General features: G+C 38.6%; 2 protein-coding genes across 3 annotated transcripts in view; both read right to left on the reverse strand.

Annotated features, from left to right (window-relative positions):
* dennd2b (DENN domain containing 2B) overlaps positions 1–7867 on the reverse strand; it is a 51597-nt gene extending 43730 nt beyond the window's left edge. The window contains exon 1 of one of the 2 annotated variants that reach the window (XM_044193627.1): positions 7763–7867. The gene's annotated coding sequence lies outside the window, so the exon portion shown is untranslated. Of the gene's footprint in view, positions 1–2548; positions 2796–7762 lie in introns of those variants that run through there. The other variant, XM_044193620.1, reaches the window with a different exon arrangement.
* A 1072-nt stretch (positions 7868–8939) lies between these two features.
* Positions 8940–15777, reverse strand: tmem9b (TMEM9 domain family, member B). The gene is made up of 5 exons (XM_044204055.1): positions 15553–15777; positions 14515–14606; positions 14308–14416; positions 13876–14010; positions 8940–10236 (listed from the first exon to the last, which is right to left on the reverse strand). Exons 1-5 carry the CDS (start codon positions 15622–15624, stop codon positions 10081–10083), a joined length of 564 nt encoding a protein of 187 aa, XP_044059990.1. The 5' UTR covers positions 15625–15777; the 3' UTR covers positions 8940–10080.
* Positions 15778–16451: the final 674 nt, after the last annotated feature.

The following is a 16451-nucleotide window of genomic DNA, read 5'->3' on the forward strand; positions in this document are numbered from 1 at the left end:
GGATGCGTCATGAGGAGCAATAAAAAGTGAAAGTAGATTTCCTTATCTAAAGAAGCATTCTTTCTCAGTGGTTGATAACTTCAGTTGAGCTTCAGGGTAAAAGTTAATAGAGGTGGTCTTGTGACCTGAACAACACTCGAGTAGATACCTGACTGAGAAATCTGCTTAGAAGAAATTATATTGAAATACTTCCTCCACTCTAAACAGCTGTGGCTCAGGTTCCCTTCAGCAAGACCCTAAACAAAACTCTCCTTCAGAGCTGATCTACAGCCAACAGTGTGAGACTGTAACACTAAGCAACGCTCAGGCATGTTTAAGTGTATGAGTGTGAACTAAAGTACTGATGAACAGCAAGCACCTGGGTCCAACTTAACAAAGACTTTAAGAGATAATACTTGCATTTCAACATGCTCTCTTGCATCACTCCATCACCACAACGATGGAAAGGCTACTCAAATTACTACCTTGCATCTCCCGAGGGAACAACAGCCACTACTTCAAACATCACTGTCAGAGTAGGTACAAACATGTTAATTAAATAACTGGTCCACTAATTTCATACTTCAAACGCCTGGTTCAAAAGTTTTATGATTTGCTGATTTTTCTAGCTGTATAGATTCACATTTCAATGTACAGTGTACTAATCCTCATCTGAGACAATCTGACATCCTTTAAGGGACAGATCACTCAAAAACACAAACCTTTCACTTTCACCTGAAGCACATTTTGAATGTGATTTGACCAGGTATAGAGCCCTTACAACACACCTAATGGCAATGAGTCTCAAGTACATTTGGAAAAACCCAACAGCAATGTCTCTTTATAAATATGACACAATTCAATATAAATCTACACACATTATTGCTGCATACTATTTTCTTGTCAGCTACTTTTTTACCCAGAAGGATGAAACTGTTCGCAACGACAAGTGGATTATTGTGAGTTAAATGATTACATGTGCATTGTTTTTAAGAAAGAGGAAAATTACTTTCACTGTGATGTTGAGTGAACAACAGCCCCTTTAAAAGTGTCTGGTGATGGGCCAGACTCCCTCCTGTTAAACTGAATGGAGAACAGAGAAGAATTTCCTCAATAGCTTTGTGTTGACAGTCCCGTCCAGTGAGAGGGGAAGGTCATTGTTTGATCTGCACAATAGAAAGCGTTTAAGGGAAAAAAGAGAGCTAAAGAAAACCAGTCACATCGCTAGGCTTTGCATTATAGTGTATAAGATAAGATCATATGGATTTAATTTGTAATCTGTTAAGAAAACGCATACAAACATTCATGATAGCACCTAAAGCTTCTCATATTTAAACTACAAAGCATTCAGTGCTTGCCTTGCCATGCATTTGCCAGTGTTGTTCTAAAGGTGTGCATCTGGATCTAGATCTGCATCACATTCACACAGACAATCACGTGTTACGCGACTTTTACATCCAAGTAAAGTGCAGGAGGTCATAAGAAAGTGGAGTAGTTTAAAAAAACGCACATCTTTCAGTGTTCAGACAATCATTTTTAAAATTCCTGGATCCTCATGTGCCCCACAAACCAATCACTTTTTGCTTAGCCCATGGTCTAAATCTGCACCAGATTTCATTGTAATCTGCTACTAAGTTTAAAATAAAAAATAAGTTCAAGTTAAAATTATGGCCCCCTAACTAACTAACTAACTAACTAACTAACAAGCAGAGCTGAAAACCTACCTTTATGAGTATGCTGTGGATAAAAAGTACAATACTGATATGTAAAGTATGTACTTGTGCATTATTTCTTACATGGTTATTGCCACCTAAGATTACCACATTAATCCTTCACTGGTTTGTACATGACATGTACTGCATGTCAAATAGTACATAGGTCTGTACTATACCTGGCCTATGTATGTACTGTATATGCCATGTACAGTACCTACAGCTTTAACAAAGAAAACGGCATGTGTACAATCTTGTATAAAATCTGTATAAACTATGTACCTTAAGCATGTAAGACAAAATCCACAGCACACATTTAAAGTTCACACATTTTGTTTCACGTGGGTTTTATCTCCAAAGACAAAAACAAAGTCCAAACTACAAGGGGAAAAGTCCACAGTGAGTTCACCTCAGAGAGGTCTGATCATGGGTGCTGTTTCTGCTTATCTGCTGGTTTGACTTTGTGGATGTTTTAAAGCGATAACTTGGTGTAATTACAATCCACAGAGTTACTGCTTTGTATCCGCTGGGACATTTTTCTTCATTCAAAGGGTCAACTGAGAAAAAAAAACAAAAAACACACACACACACTCACACTGTTTTAGCCTGCTTACTGCACTTCATCGTTTAACATCTCGATGACCAAATATGGTCACATGGAGATTAGGACTACATTTAAACGCACCTTGCTATTTTTTTACGACACCTTTTACACACTTTTCAGGCTTTTTATCGGAGCCTAGTTTTCGGTAGTTTGTGCCGGTTTCCTACCGCTAAGCTAGCTAAAAGTTTAACCCTCCTGCTGTAACGTTAGCTCGTCGATAACGGTCCAAAAAGCAGGCGGCTTTTAACGTTACCTCCGAGTTTCTCCTCACATCCATGGCGGCTGACCTTTTCAGATTATAATCCCCTTTTGCGGCGCACAAATCCCTTTTCTTCTACGCGGTGAAAAACTTTGGCTGCTTTACCTGCCCTTCTCAATAAACTCCGACTTATGTCTTTCCAGCCAAAACCGACAAAAAAGGGAAGAAAAAAACCCTCCTGCCTCCCCTCTCACAGCCTGCAGCAGAGTGGAAGGCAGGACTTGTTGCCATGGAAACGGGTTGTTTGCCCCCCACTGTTCTCGGGATTTGCCCCCCCTGTCCTCCTCAGAGAGGCATTCATCCTCTCTCTCTCTCCCTGCCTTGTTTATTGTCGCGGCGAGCCGAGGAGTGTGGATGAATATTCACGAGCTGAAGGCTGCTGATGGGATGAAACCGTGTTGCCAGCGTTGCTAGCACATTGTCATGCTGAAACCCGCTGGTCAATAGGAATACGTTTCCCCCACACAAAGATGCCTTTCATTTGACAGAGATGAATGTGTAACCAAGCAGGTCGTGGAGCAGTGCATGAAGCCCGCACTCACCAAGTTTTGAATCAGCGTTAACAACATGTACAAATACACTGTGGTGAGCAGTGGTTGAATTTAACTAAGTAGGCTATATTTACTCTAGTGCTGTGCTTAAGTACACATTCGAGGTACTTATACTTCACTTGAGTATTTCCATTCTGTGCAACTTCTACTTCACTACATCTCAGAGGCAAATATTGTACTTTCTCCTCCACTGCATTTGTCTGACAGCTTTAGTTACTAATTACTTTTCAGATTACACATTTTCATACCCTTCCTGTCCAGTGAAAACTGTGTACCTATCTTATCTGTATGTGATTTTGATTTTTTATGTTAAACTGAAGGATTATGTGTAAAATTCTCCCACATCTTAAGATAAATAAACTATTTACAACCCCCCTTGGATTAGCTGGAAAATGCATCATCACAAAGCTGAAAACAGAGCTGTTTTTCTGAGCTCGTGAAAAGTTTCAGAGATACGTGGTTCTCACAGGACAGTGACGCAAGAAACATATGATGATCTCATACAATGTGATGCATTGCTGTAGATTAAACTGCCCAACAGTATAAAAAGTAGCACAACCATAAGCATCTACAGTAAAATGCAACTTACACATTAATGCAGCAGTAATATTAATCCCAAAACATCATATATAATATTAAACACTGACAGGGAACATTTTCTGCATACTACTGAGTACTTTTACTTTTGATACTTTAAGTAAATTTAGCTGATAATACTTACATACTTTTACTTAAGTAGGGTTTTGAATGCAGGACTTTTACTCGTAGTGGAGTATTTTCACACTGTAGAGTTGCTACTTGTACTAAAGTAAAGGATCTGAATACTTCCGCCACCACTGGTGGTGACATTATTATTTATTTAAACAGTGGAGGAAGAAGTACTCAGATGATCTATTACTTAAGTAAAAGTAGCAATACCACAGTGAGGAAATACTTACAAGTAGTCCTGCATTCAAAATCTTACTTAAGTAAAAGTTTTTATAAATATAAAATTATTATAAATATTATATTTTTGGATTACTTTCACAGATGCATTTTCATGTAAACAGCATTTTAATGTTGCAGCAGGTTGAGAGGGTAGTTTAATCTTTTTAACAATTTTGTAATGTAATATACTGATCAGATGTTTTGTACTGTAAAATCTTTACTGCAAAGTAACTGGGCATGTAGTACTAGACATGTTGTTAAGTAGAAGTAGAAAATAAAATGAAATCTTGTTTTTGCTGACGTCCTGTGGTTTAACTTCTCACCTTGCTGCAGTGATATACAGGTGTACTCCAAGACCCTATGACATCACTTGTGGGTGTGGTTACAGGTGCAACAAAGCACAAATCTGACAGGAGACAACCAACCACACACATCAGTGGTGTTGGGTAAAACAGGCTTGAAACCTTTAATCAAAGAGGGCAATGAAACACTGTTGATCTCTCAACGTATCATACAGTGTCGCTGCTTTGGAGGCTCAATGTAATATCAATGTAAAAGTCTGTGCTGTGGTTCTGCAGCAAAAATAAAGAGCATCTTTGTAATGTCAGCTCATGTAAACCATTTCAGACTGTGCATGTTCATTTGGACACATTTCCACAAATACCTAAAATAAATGATACCAGACGACAACACGATATAGTGATATATATTATTACGATATATATTATATAGTTTGCCTCAGCTTTTCTGTTCACTATAAAATATAAGTAAGTGAGTAAAGTTCATTTAGCACCTCTCTAGATCATATACCACAGTGCTTCACAATAAAAGACAAAAGAAAATAAATATAAAGAGAAACAATTTATTTTCTAGTTTATCCTTCAAAAACACCAGAGATCAAACCAAACGAAAACTATCTGCACTGTATGGATTACATGACAGGGAACATCTTAAATAAAGGGACTTACTGTTAAGATACATGAATTACTTAGAGATTCTGAATTTTTGCTACCTTTTTGAAGCTCATTTATCCTTAAGTTTGAGCCTTTTCACTCTATTCAAACTGTAGCTTGGTGTTTTGTTTGCTGTACAATTAGAAATTGATGGAAGTTGTCAGTAATTCCTTGTCCCAGAAAAAAACAACACGAAAAAAATAGACAGTTTGAACACCTACACACACATCTGCTGATGAAGACTGTGTGATACAGTTAAAAGCTCCAGAACAAGCAAGTAAGTGGATCTTGAGTGTAGAATGTTTTGCTCCCGAGGTCAAAATTGAACTATTCACAATGTATCAGGCAAATTAATCACACACCTCATGATATCGAACATGAAATCCTTCTCTCTTTCTGTGCCGCTTCATGTAACATCTTTACACCAAATGTTGACGCACTACCCATCCATAAAACTTCACTCACTCTGAGCCCTGCGTCTATCAGTCTCTCGGGGGTGTCCTATCATCCCACAGACTTGGGAACAGAGGAAGTCACAAAACCCAGACATTCGTCATCACAGTCCGTAACATCAAGTCAGCAGGAAGCCTGTGCAGCTCTGCCACTGTGCAGCTTTTCTCAGAGACCCACTCAAAAAAGCTTTCAAGGTGTCGTAAGAAAGATTGTCCTTCCTGAAAGCACTGCAAATCCTCACTGTCTGAGCACAAAAGACAGAGGCGCTGACTGCTTTTGTGGGATGTTTTACCAGTACGTAACCTCAGTTTTTACTCTCATGGAATTCATTGTTTCCATTGATCGCAGTGCCATCTGTATTTCTCATTAAAAGCCACATCCTCTTCTTGCAGTGACATCAAATGAAAGCATTGCACGCAGCTGCTCCATGTATACACTCACATACATACATCACGATACCCTTACATCCATAACAGGACTCTCTACAGTATTATGCCAGGCTCCAAAAACTTAGTACGCATTATTTCAAAAGTAGGTTTTAGGACTGACGGCGGGGCTCTGATGCTTCCCATTCGCATGATTTCACACCTGCTAAAGCCATAGTCAGTCAATCAGTCACAAGGGAGTGAGTGTTTATTTTCTCAAATAAAATCCCTGAACCTGATGTGTGTTTGTTAAGGATCCACTGTGAATCACAAATCCTCAAACATTCAACAGGATTATTCCACAGCTCTATGGGGCTTTTTCCACCTACACTCCAAAAATTCCCCTCAGATCCTTTCTTTCTGCTTCTGGACGTTCCCAGAGGGTTCGAGGGAAGTATGGAAATATTGAGCCCATTTGAGAAGAGAACAGCAAAAAGTCAAAGTCACTGCACATTTGTATCTGCTTGCATTTTCAATAAGAATATATTTGGTGCAATAAACACCATATCAGGTTTCAGAAACAGACCTGAGGCCGCTCTTAAACTCCAGGATTAAGTTGAGTCAGGCTGACGTGTCTAGTCAACACTCCTGCTCATGGGCCTAGAGATACAGTCTGACAGCACTGACAGAGAAGACACAAGCTGTCGAGTAAAGACATCCTCTCCTCTTTAAAACTGAAGAAAATAAGCTGCAAGTGTCTCCTGCGCAGTAGCTGAAAATAATATAATGTAACTACTACTTAGTTTTTTTGGTAAATGCAAAACATTCTTGCTTTGCAAAATGTTACTGTATCCATTCTGTGGTTGCTCTGAGACAGTAATGTAAACTATGTGATCATTCAAGCGTTTACAGCCTTGGGCACGTTCCCAACCTGTTTTGACTGTTTGGAGGGGGCGGGGGTGTCACATGGAGAAAGCTGCTATCAAACTCATCCATCTATCGTCACTTAAGATAGAAAATAACTCTGAAATACTACTGACTACCTTGGGAGTATGTGTTGGCAAGGATGGAGGCGTCTATTTTTCTTATTAATACTGGGAACTCTCTGTCCTGTTGTTACAGTGTGCACCATTACCAATCATCAAAACACACTCAATAAGGGAAATAAAGTAACAGAATAATGAACCAAGCAGGTTATTCTTTGATTAATAAAGTTTAATTGTTCACTCAATAACGAGTTAACACCACGTTACTGTTTCTAAAGAAATGCTTTGAATAACTGCAGCTGCAGCTACACAACACACCGAGCCGGCGCAGCAGCGAGGAGCAAACGTTTAGCTCAAGGACATTCCCTTTATCTCATGGTATGTTTAGCTTTTCACCACACAGCAGCTACAACATCAGTCTGACCACTGATTCAGAAACCTTGAAGGCAAATGTAGTATAATGGTGTAATGTTTCATAGAGTTTAATCATGACAGTGTGTGTGTAGGATGGGTTTGTCTCAGAAAGAAAATAATAAAACTTAATAACAGAACTATAACTTGTAGGGACATGACAGGGAAAAGTAAACACAGGTGAGTGCATCAACAATGTCTGAAGAGAGCGAAAAGACATTGATTATTAAGATGGATCAAATTCAAAGGCTGAGGCGCCCCCTGTAGGCTAACTAATGCAAATGCAGCACTGAATCTGAGAATAACTGCTTTTCCCCCCAAACATCCAACAGTGGATTAGACGGTTTACCAACACCGATCAAAGTGAGCGTCAATGGATAACTTTGAGCTCAGTCATGTGAATCATGTCAACAATAGAAAAGGCTATAAAATACATTTCTTCTTTTCTTATAAACTCAACAATCTAAAGATGCAACAAAACAAAAAAGTTGCTCAAAAAAAGTTAAAATCCGTTAGATTTATGTATATAACAACATTTAATGAGCGCAAACAAAACGCCTACCTGTCTTTCTGTGTTGCTGCAGTGTTTGTTCAGTGATCCATTCTTTCACAGAGCCTGTGTCGCTTTCTGTCTGTGCAGCCTGAAAACTGACTCTTTTTTTCTGCGGAAAAATAGTCTCCTCCGTATAACAAAAAAAAGGAAAAGTGGACTGCACAGGAAATGATGACGCAGCTCTATGGAAATCACTTCTTTTTCACACAAAAGAAGATACTAAGAGTTATTAAACATTTACACACAAATGAATAGTCACAGTTTAGCTCAACAGATTAATTAAGAGTTTAACTGGCCATTTACCAGCTGTTTCCAGAAGCTTTTCAGTCAGTAAAAGTAACTTGAGGTACTTTTACCAAAATTAAACTGCAAACATGCCTGTTAAGTTTTTTTTATAGGAAATTATACTGACCAGTCCAGAGGTGAGTCTATATAGATAATTTTTCCATTGGCAGTGTCAAATTGCTATGGATCAGAAAGCTCTTGCCAACACATTGAACAGAAATCATCAAAAGGGTCAGAGATTGACTCACAAAGTAACCAGCACACTAAAACTAAATGTGTGCATCCAAGGCTGGATTACCAACCAGGCAAAATGGATAACATGTGACATGTGACCCCAGACCAAGTCAGAGTGTCTACTACTTTGTAGTAATTTGATCAATTTTGATTCATTTGTTGGGTAATATGCACAACAAAAGTGTAGTTTGGAAATAGTGAGGGACCTAAAAGTTGGCTCCTGCATTTTTACCAGATCTTGAGGCCCTTGTCTTATAGGAGGGCCAGTTTTAATACCTTAATATATTTTAGTTGGTGTACCATCTTAAATAATTCTGTTTAAATGATCACAAACATAAAGGAAACCAGTGTAGAAATACTGGCTGATTTCTACAACTCTGGGCAAAATGAGTTGGGGGGAAATGTGTGTGTGTGGTTTAATTTACAGGGACACCCTGCCAGGTTAATCCAGCACTATGTACAATGAGTAGGCCATGACATTTATTTCAAAGTGCACCTGCATATTATTTCTCACAGTGGTGGTGTGATGTGTTGACATAACATCATCAAACTATCCATAGGTATTATCTGCTAACAGCTGTACAAACTGGTAAACACTTCCTGGTTAGGACTGCAGCTAAAGTAAAGCATGAAGGAAGTTCAACACATTACAAATGCAAGAATCACAAATATTCCATAAATTTATTTCAGAATTAAAGGTATCACATATACAATAGTTAAGAACACTTTCATAGGTCTCCTAACAGTGGTTCTTTATCCACTCTGTCCATGTACACAATATACACAAAATAAACTTCTTTGAACACAGAATAACACCTCCCGTCATATTAATGCTGCCTGTTGCAAACCCTCATAATGGAACGGATGTTAGACCATGCGCACGGAAGTGCTAAAATAAGACCGTTCATTAGATTTGTTTAGGCAGTTTAAGGAGGATCAATAGCACAGCTACGTTTTCTATGACATCACCAACAAATTGCATCGGTTTCAGCAACAAGGTTCAGTGAAACTACTTTCAAATATCAAATTCAATGTAATGCACTAAATGATGGATTTCACACCAGTTATCAGACATTATGGTGGGAATGAAGGATTAAAAAGACATTTATAACATTTTTATTATAAAACATGCATTTCTAAAGAAAGATTTATATTTTACACTATTTCCTTTCTCCTGTGGTGAGAGCAGTAGTTCCAAGTTATGTTAGGGTGGAAAATACCCGCCAGCTACATGTTAACAGATGATTAATGCAGCCAGGAGGCTGGTCCAGTTATCCAGCCATGATGAGTGGTGGTTTTACTCTGAAAGCCAGTTAGGCTTGTAAAATTGACAGACTGGTCAGCTTTGGACAGCTGGGACTCCACCTGACACTGTGGCCAGAAAAAATTAAGAGGATGTTAATAAAATATGCACTTGAAAGATTTATTTTTTTATCTCACATTTAGTTGTCTCTACCATCAAATTTTTTCATTGAAAATTCTCTGGTGACTTGGCACTTCTGCAAACTAGACAGCAGGCAGAGAGTACATTCTGCTTTTAGGAGCGCTATTTAAGACTGTTCATTCAAGATTGTGCAAAAAATGAATTCACTGTAATCTCTTGTGCTGCCTGCAGACTAAATAAGGGACTTCTGCTCTACAGATCCAGACTTCTTCCCCTTGTTCACCTCGAAAGTGTCACACTTGATGAGATACAAACCACAGATGAGAGAAAGGAAGCGATATAAACTGAGGGCTCCGTCACAGTGTTTTTTTGTTTTGTTTTTTGTGTTTTTTGCTCCACCAGTAACTCTTGCACGCAGGGCAGTTTAACTGAGAACAACATGGCGGTCGAACACAGACTTCCTCTGTTCCTGGACCTGCCTCCTCCAGCGCTGCTGGGCATGCTCCACTTTGTTCAGCATGTTTGGTCGAGAGTGCGAACGGGACAGAACATTGTGAGCGTTGGCAAAAGGCTGCTGGTCCTGAAAACACAGAATGGAAAAAACACGATTAGCCTAAAAGGTATGACATAGGTCAGTGATACAGTGGGTACGGAAAGTATTCAGAGCCCCTTAAATTTTTCACTCTTTGTTTCATTGCAGCCATTTGCTAAAATCAAAAAAGTTCGTTTTATTTCTCATTAATGTACACTCAGCACCCCATCTTGACAGAAAAAACAGAAATGTAGAAATTTTTGCAAATTTATTAAAAAAGAAAAACCGAAATATCACATGGTCATAAGTATTCAGACCCTTTGCTGTGACACTCATATTTAATTCACATGCTGTCCATTTCTTCTGATCCTCCTTGAGATGGTTCTACTCCTTCATTGGAGTCCAGCTGTGTTTAATTAAACTGATTGGACTTGATTAGGAAAGGCACACACCTGTCTATATAAGACCGTACAGGTCACAGTGCATGTCAGAGCAAATGAGAATCATGAGGTCGAAGGAACTGCCCAAGGAGCTCAGAGACAGAGATGTGGCAAGGCACGGATCTGGCCAAGGTTACAAAAGAATTTCTGCAGCACTCAAGGTTCCTAAGAGCACAGTGGCCTCCATAATCCTTAAGTGGAAGAAGTTTGGGACAACCAGAACTCTTCCTAGACCTGACCGTCCAGCCAAACTGAGCAATCGTGGGAGAAGAGCCTTGGTGAAAGAGGTAAAGAACCCAAAGATCACTGTGGCTGAGCTCCAGAGATGCAGTAGGGAGATGGGAGAACGTTTCACAAAGTCAACTATCACTGCAGCCCTCCACCAGTCGGGGCTTTATGGCAGAGTGGCCAGACGGAAGCGTCTCCTCAGTGCAAGACATATGAAAGCCTGCATACAGTTTGCCAAAAAACACATGAAGGACTCCCAGACTATGAGAAATAAGATCCTCTGGTCTGATGAGACCAAGATTGAACTTTTTGGCGTTAATTCTAAGCGGTATGTGTGGAGAAAACCAGGCACTTCTCATCACCTGCCCAATACAATCCCAACAGTGAAACATGGTGGTGGCAGCATCATGCTATGGGGGTGTTTTTCAGCTGCAGGGACAGGACGACTGGTTGCAATTGAAGGAAAGATGAATGTGGCCAAGTACAGAGATATCCTAGAAGAAAACCTCTTCCAGAGTGCTCGGGACCTCAGATCGGGGCGAAGGCTCACCTTCCAACAAGACAATGACCCTAAGCACACAGCTAAAATAACAAAGACTGGCCCAGCCAGAGCCCTGACCTAACCCCAACTGAGCATCTCTGGAGAGACTGAAAATGGCTGTCCACCAACGTTCACCATCCAACCTGACGGAACTGGAAAGGATCTGCAAGGAAGAATGGCCGAGGATCCCCAAATCCAGGTGTGAAAAACATCTTGCATCATTCCCAAGAAGACTCATGGCTATACTAGCTCAAAAGGGTGTGTCTACTCAATACTGAGCAAAGGGTCTGAATACTTATGACCATGTGATATTTCAGCTTTTCTTTTTTAATAAATTTGCACAAATTTCTACCTTTTTTTTTCTGTTAAGATGGGGTGCTGAGTGTACATTAATGAAAAATAAAATGGAACTTTTTTGATTTTAGCAAATGGCTGCAATGAAACAAAGTGAAAAATTTAAAAGGGGTCTTTCCGTACCCACTATAGGTCTATCGTGTAAGACTCCTTACAAGATAGGAAAATGAATAAAACCCCGATTTTAGCATTCCTACAATGGTTACCTGTGTGTTTAACAGTGGAGGCACATAATGCAGTGTTTTATACAGAGTTGAGCCACCTCGCCTTAAACAAAGACCACGTCCACTAACATTAATAAAAACAAATACATTTTTGTGACATACACCTGAGACCTTTTAGAAGAGAAAAAACAGAGGCTATTTCACACAGCAAAAAACATTTGTTTAGGCTTTCATCTACTTACTAAACTGATCACAAAATGAGACATGACTGGGTGTCTTACCACCTCGGCAAAACAACATACTGGGGGAAACCTAGTATGTATTGTCTCCTGACCATTTTTTTGTCGTCCTGCCTTATTAAATCCCTTTGAAAAACAAATGAGACTTTTTAGACAAATTTAATTTGCTTATGTTTTGTTTTAGTTGGTAACAGTATATTTTACTCATCGCTGGATTTTCTTGATTTTATGTCTTGTTGTAAAGTATTTTGTAAACTTGTTTTTGAAAAGTGCTATAAAAATAAAGTTGCTATTGTTGGTATCAGGAAAAAAAAAAACACAATGAAAGTAAATGCAGAACAAGATTGGGAGGATCACAACCACAGCTGACATCTGTGACAAATGTGTTGGAAAATAGACTAACATGATGACTATCAGTTGGGCAGCCTCTCAGTATCAAAGTCTGACTAAACATTACAAGCCCACCATTTCCTCTATAATTAATGTAACAGCAGTACCTCCGGTTATATTGGTTTTGCTTATAAATCTCTCTTAGTTTTGGTCCAGTTTACAAGATACTGTGCTACAAACAGTCTCAACTTTGGGTCAATTAGATCATTGTAGTATTACTGCATTTCAAGCTGTCTCTACCAGTGGTCATTTCCTGTTCTGCTGCATAAATACAGTGAATGCAAAGTCCATTACATATCTTCCATTATTTCCAAACAAACCAGTGACCTCTATAAAGCGACAAGTAACAGCATATTTACCAGAACATTAGCATTTCTTATATGAACCTAATTTCTGACAGTAATCTGGTTGCCGATTTAGTCATCATCTTCCATTTCTATCTGATAAAAGTTAAATAGTTTCACATTAACCATGTGAAACATTTTGGTGTTTACTGCTGCTTAGTCACATTTTTACAGAAAAAGCTTTTTTTTTTTTTTTTTTAAGCGAAAGCTCTCATGTAACACTTCCTCTTGCCTGAACTCTGAGTGCTGCAGTTCCCCCTCTCCCGTCAGGGAAAGGCTGTCACTGTTTTACTTTGTTAATATCTAAATATCTAAATATCTGTGTTATACTATTGGAGACCAAATAGATTTACTTGCTCTTTGTATGCACGTTGAGCATTGTAATGGTACTTTGGTTTCCTGAAATAGTTAGGAATGGAAATGACTATGTCATCGACTAGATTACTGATAGAAATTTAAGGCAAGAAATCTGAATCTGTTTTTGCATGCACTGCAATTGTAAGATTACTCTAAAACCCCAGTTTACTTCAAGTTGGTTCAGTAATTAGTTTTCTTTTCTACTCGCTTCCATTAGTGGGAACTGGCATATTTTAGATCCATTATAATTTAATGTTTTCTGAGAAACCAGTTTAGTGATTCTGCCACTGCAAGACATTTCTTTTTCCACTGACTGACTTGACAGTTGCTACAGTGGGAGAACAGAGTGTGAACAGTCTGAAATCAAGTGTTGTATATTTTATGTGTAATTTGGACATTTAAAGCATTTGAAGCACATTCCAAAACCACCTCTTCAGTGGCCTTGAAGGATGAATCTCATGTGACACTGTGTGTGTGAAGGGAGGTTATTGACACTTGACAAGTAAGAATTCAGAGTAACTCGTTTTCTGGGTAGAAGGGTGGGGCAGTACCATAATTACCATAATATACGACGTGATTGCACTTTCTTACTGTGAGTTACAATGCTGTAATACTAAGAGGAACACATACCCCAACATCATCATCACTTTGGATGAGCTGTGAGTGTCCAAACAGACGCCTCTTCAATATGGGCTCCAGGAGAGTCAGGTAGATCATGTAGAGCAGCAGCAGGCCCAAAATGGAGAGGTACATTATGATGGTAGCCTAAATATACAGAATGATTACTGACTGGTTTGGTTTCCCTCGACGTGTGTATGATCCAAACATAGAACACACACACAATTTTAAAAACCTTTTAATCATTTAAGGCATATATTAACCAAAACATTCACTGATTCCAGCTTTTTAAAATGTGAGGGTTGGTTGTTCTTCTCTATTTTATAATAATTGTAAATTGTAAATAGAATCAATAGGTGCAGCCCTACATTGAAGTGATAAAACAAATGAAAAGTAATCAATAATAATAAACTCTAAGACGCACAAACTTCAATGTCTACTTACTTTAATGGTCCCCGAGCTCCTCTCTTCATATTTACACTCGCAGCGTAAACAGTAGGCCTCCACATCTTTTCCATCAACCGGCATGGGTTCAACTACATGGAGACAGTTACTGAAACACCAGAAAATAACATTAACATGCTAGTAGTAAGCAGAAAATGGACAGCTCATATCTTTCAGGGAAGTATAGTGACACATCACTTTACATACCAGTCTTTGAGAGAAACGTTTTGTTTGTAGATGTGCCCCTTGGTTTCTCTGTATGGCGGGCAGATGCATTTACAACGGATGTCTTCAGAATTCTGTAACAGATAGATCACACGTATCATATGTTTGTTTTTTTCTTCTCCCTCTTCACACATACCCACACATTTCGCTGGTAACACATAAACAACACACTTACATAACACATAATTGTTTAATCTGGCTTTTAAGTTTTTGTGTATTTCATTATTTGCTATTTTAATTATATTTTGATTCTGTATTGATTTTATGTCCTTATTGTTGTGTATATTGTAATTGTCCTATTATTTTAGTCTTACTGCGTTTTCTTATTTTAAATCATGTGAAGCACTTTGTTGCCTTTATGTTTGAAAAAGTGTTATACAAATAAAGCCATTATTATTATTATTATTATTATTATTATTATTATTATTATTAGTAGTAGTAGTAGTAGTAGTAGTAGTATATACCATATGAACTCAACCTTTGTTTTGATATGTCAGCCACATTGTAACACAGTATTTGTTTGGTCTTGTTGTCTATACATTCTGTCTAATTCCTGACGCCTTTTTTGTGTTATGGCACAGTGCACTAATACAAAAATATTGATCATAACATTGGTTAGTGATTGACGAGCAGCTAAAGATAATGTTTGCTACCCTACAGACGTACAGTACACACTCAGTTAGCTAAAGCTAACTCGGTCTTCTACAACAGCCATGCAATAAATCCTAGCGTCATGGTGGCAATAATGTTCAGTTTTTGATGAAACTCTAGCTAGGCGTACCAAATTAACTGGCACTAAGTGTAACGTTAGGCTATATGAACATATGGCAATCCACAGCGTTAGCCACTCCTGCGACGTTTCTGGTCGTCATATCCTTACACTTAGCTAGCTTAAAACTGTCAAGACTCGAGAAATAATTAATCTTTTAGGGAGATTTAAAGAGAAAAGACTTGAGTTTACTAAGTCACCATCACCATTTTCTCTCTAACGCTAGCTAACCCAGCTAACATTAGCCTTACCTTCGCTGCCACTTGATTTAATAGCACAAAACAAGCCAAAGAGAAAGCCTCGAGCAGAAACACAGACTTCATCTTGACAGTCTGTCACAGATCTTCAGTTTCCAAATAACAGCAGTTCAACTGTTTCCAGAAACAACACCCTAAAAACTGACGACGTTTGCCATCAAGCTAATTCAGGGATAAACAGCTTCAGCTTTCCAGCAGCTGACTTGTAGTTTTGGGAGAAGTCGGTCGGCTTCCGCATACAGGACCACTGGGAGCGCTCGATTGTGAATATAATCAGACCCCGGCGGGCGGTGAAATGTCAAATACATGTAATCAATGGGCCGTTTTGTAACATCATCGTTTAGTTAGGGCAAAAATATATTACTCGATAATTAAATCAATTGCTTTTAATAATTCTGAGAAATCTTCTTAAAACCCATTATGCAGCGCTACACTCCGCCCTTGCTGGTGAGCGGGTGAGCACCTAGAGTTTAAAACGAACACACCCATTGGTTTGACATTGCAACCAGTGAGATTACTAAACTCTGGTCCGGAAAAATGAAGAGGACCGTGGGGTGAAGAGCTACAGTTTAATACACAGCATTAGATATGGAGAATAGATAACAGTACATAAGATATATAATATGTATAGTCATGTTGTTATACATAAGATATATAACAAAAATATTTATAATAAGATTCTTTTGGCTATATTTTATGGAATGGTAATCCCTTGGATTCAAATTTGGGTAAAGCTTAGTCTTAATGTCCTAATGATGAGCCTACTGGACACCTGGAGTAAGATCAAATAAAACTTTATTTATCCCCAGGGAAATTAAGCATTACAGTAGCACAAGAACCAGAGAGATATGTAGAAATGTATACAACTAACAAATAAATCAAATCAGAAAGCT

The sequence above is a fragment of the Siniperca chuatsi genome, linkage group LG1 (assembly GCF_020085105.1).
Source record: "Siniperca chuatsi isolate FFG_IHB_CAS linkage group LG1, ASM2008510v1, whole genome shotgun sequence".
NCBI lineage: Eukaryota > Metazoa > Chordata > Actinopteri > Centrarchiformes > Sinipercidae > Siniperca > Siniperca chuatsi.

Excerpts from the sequence above, each read along its gene's own strand:
- tmem9b (XM_044204055.1), bottom strand. The coding sequence starts at position 15,624 with ATGAAGTCTGTGTTTCTGCTCGAGGCTTTCTCTTTGGCTTGTTTTGTG. Across the intron at positions 14,417-14,514 it reads AACGTTTCTCTCAAAGACTG|TAACTGTCTCCATGTAGTTG; the intron begins GTATGTAAAGTG and ends CTGGTGTTTCAG. Across the intron at positions 14,011-14,307 it reads GGAGCTCGGGGACCATTAAA|GCTACCATCATAATGTACCT; the intron begins GTAAGTAGACAT and ends CTGTATATTTAG.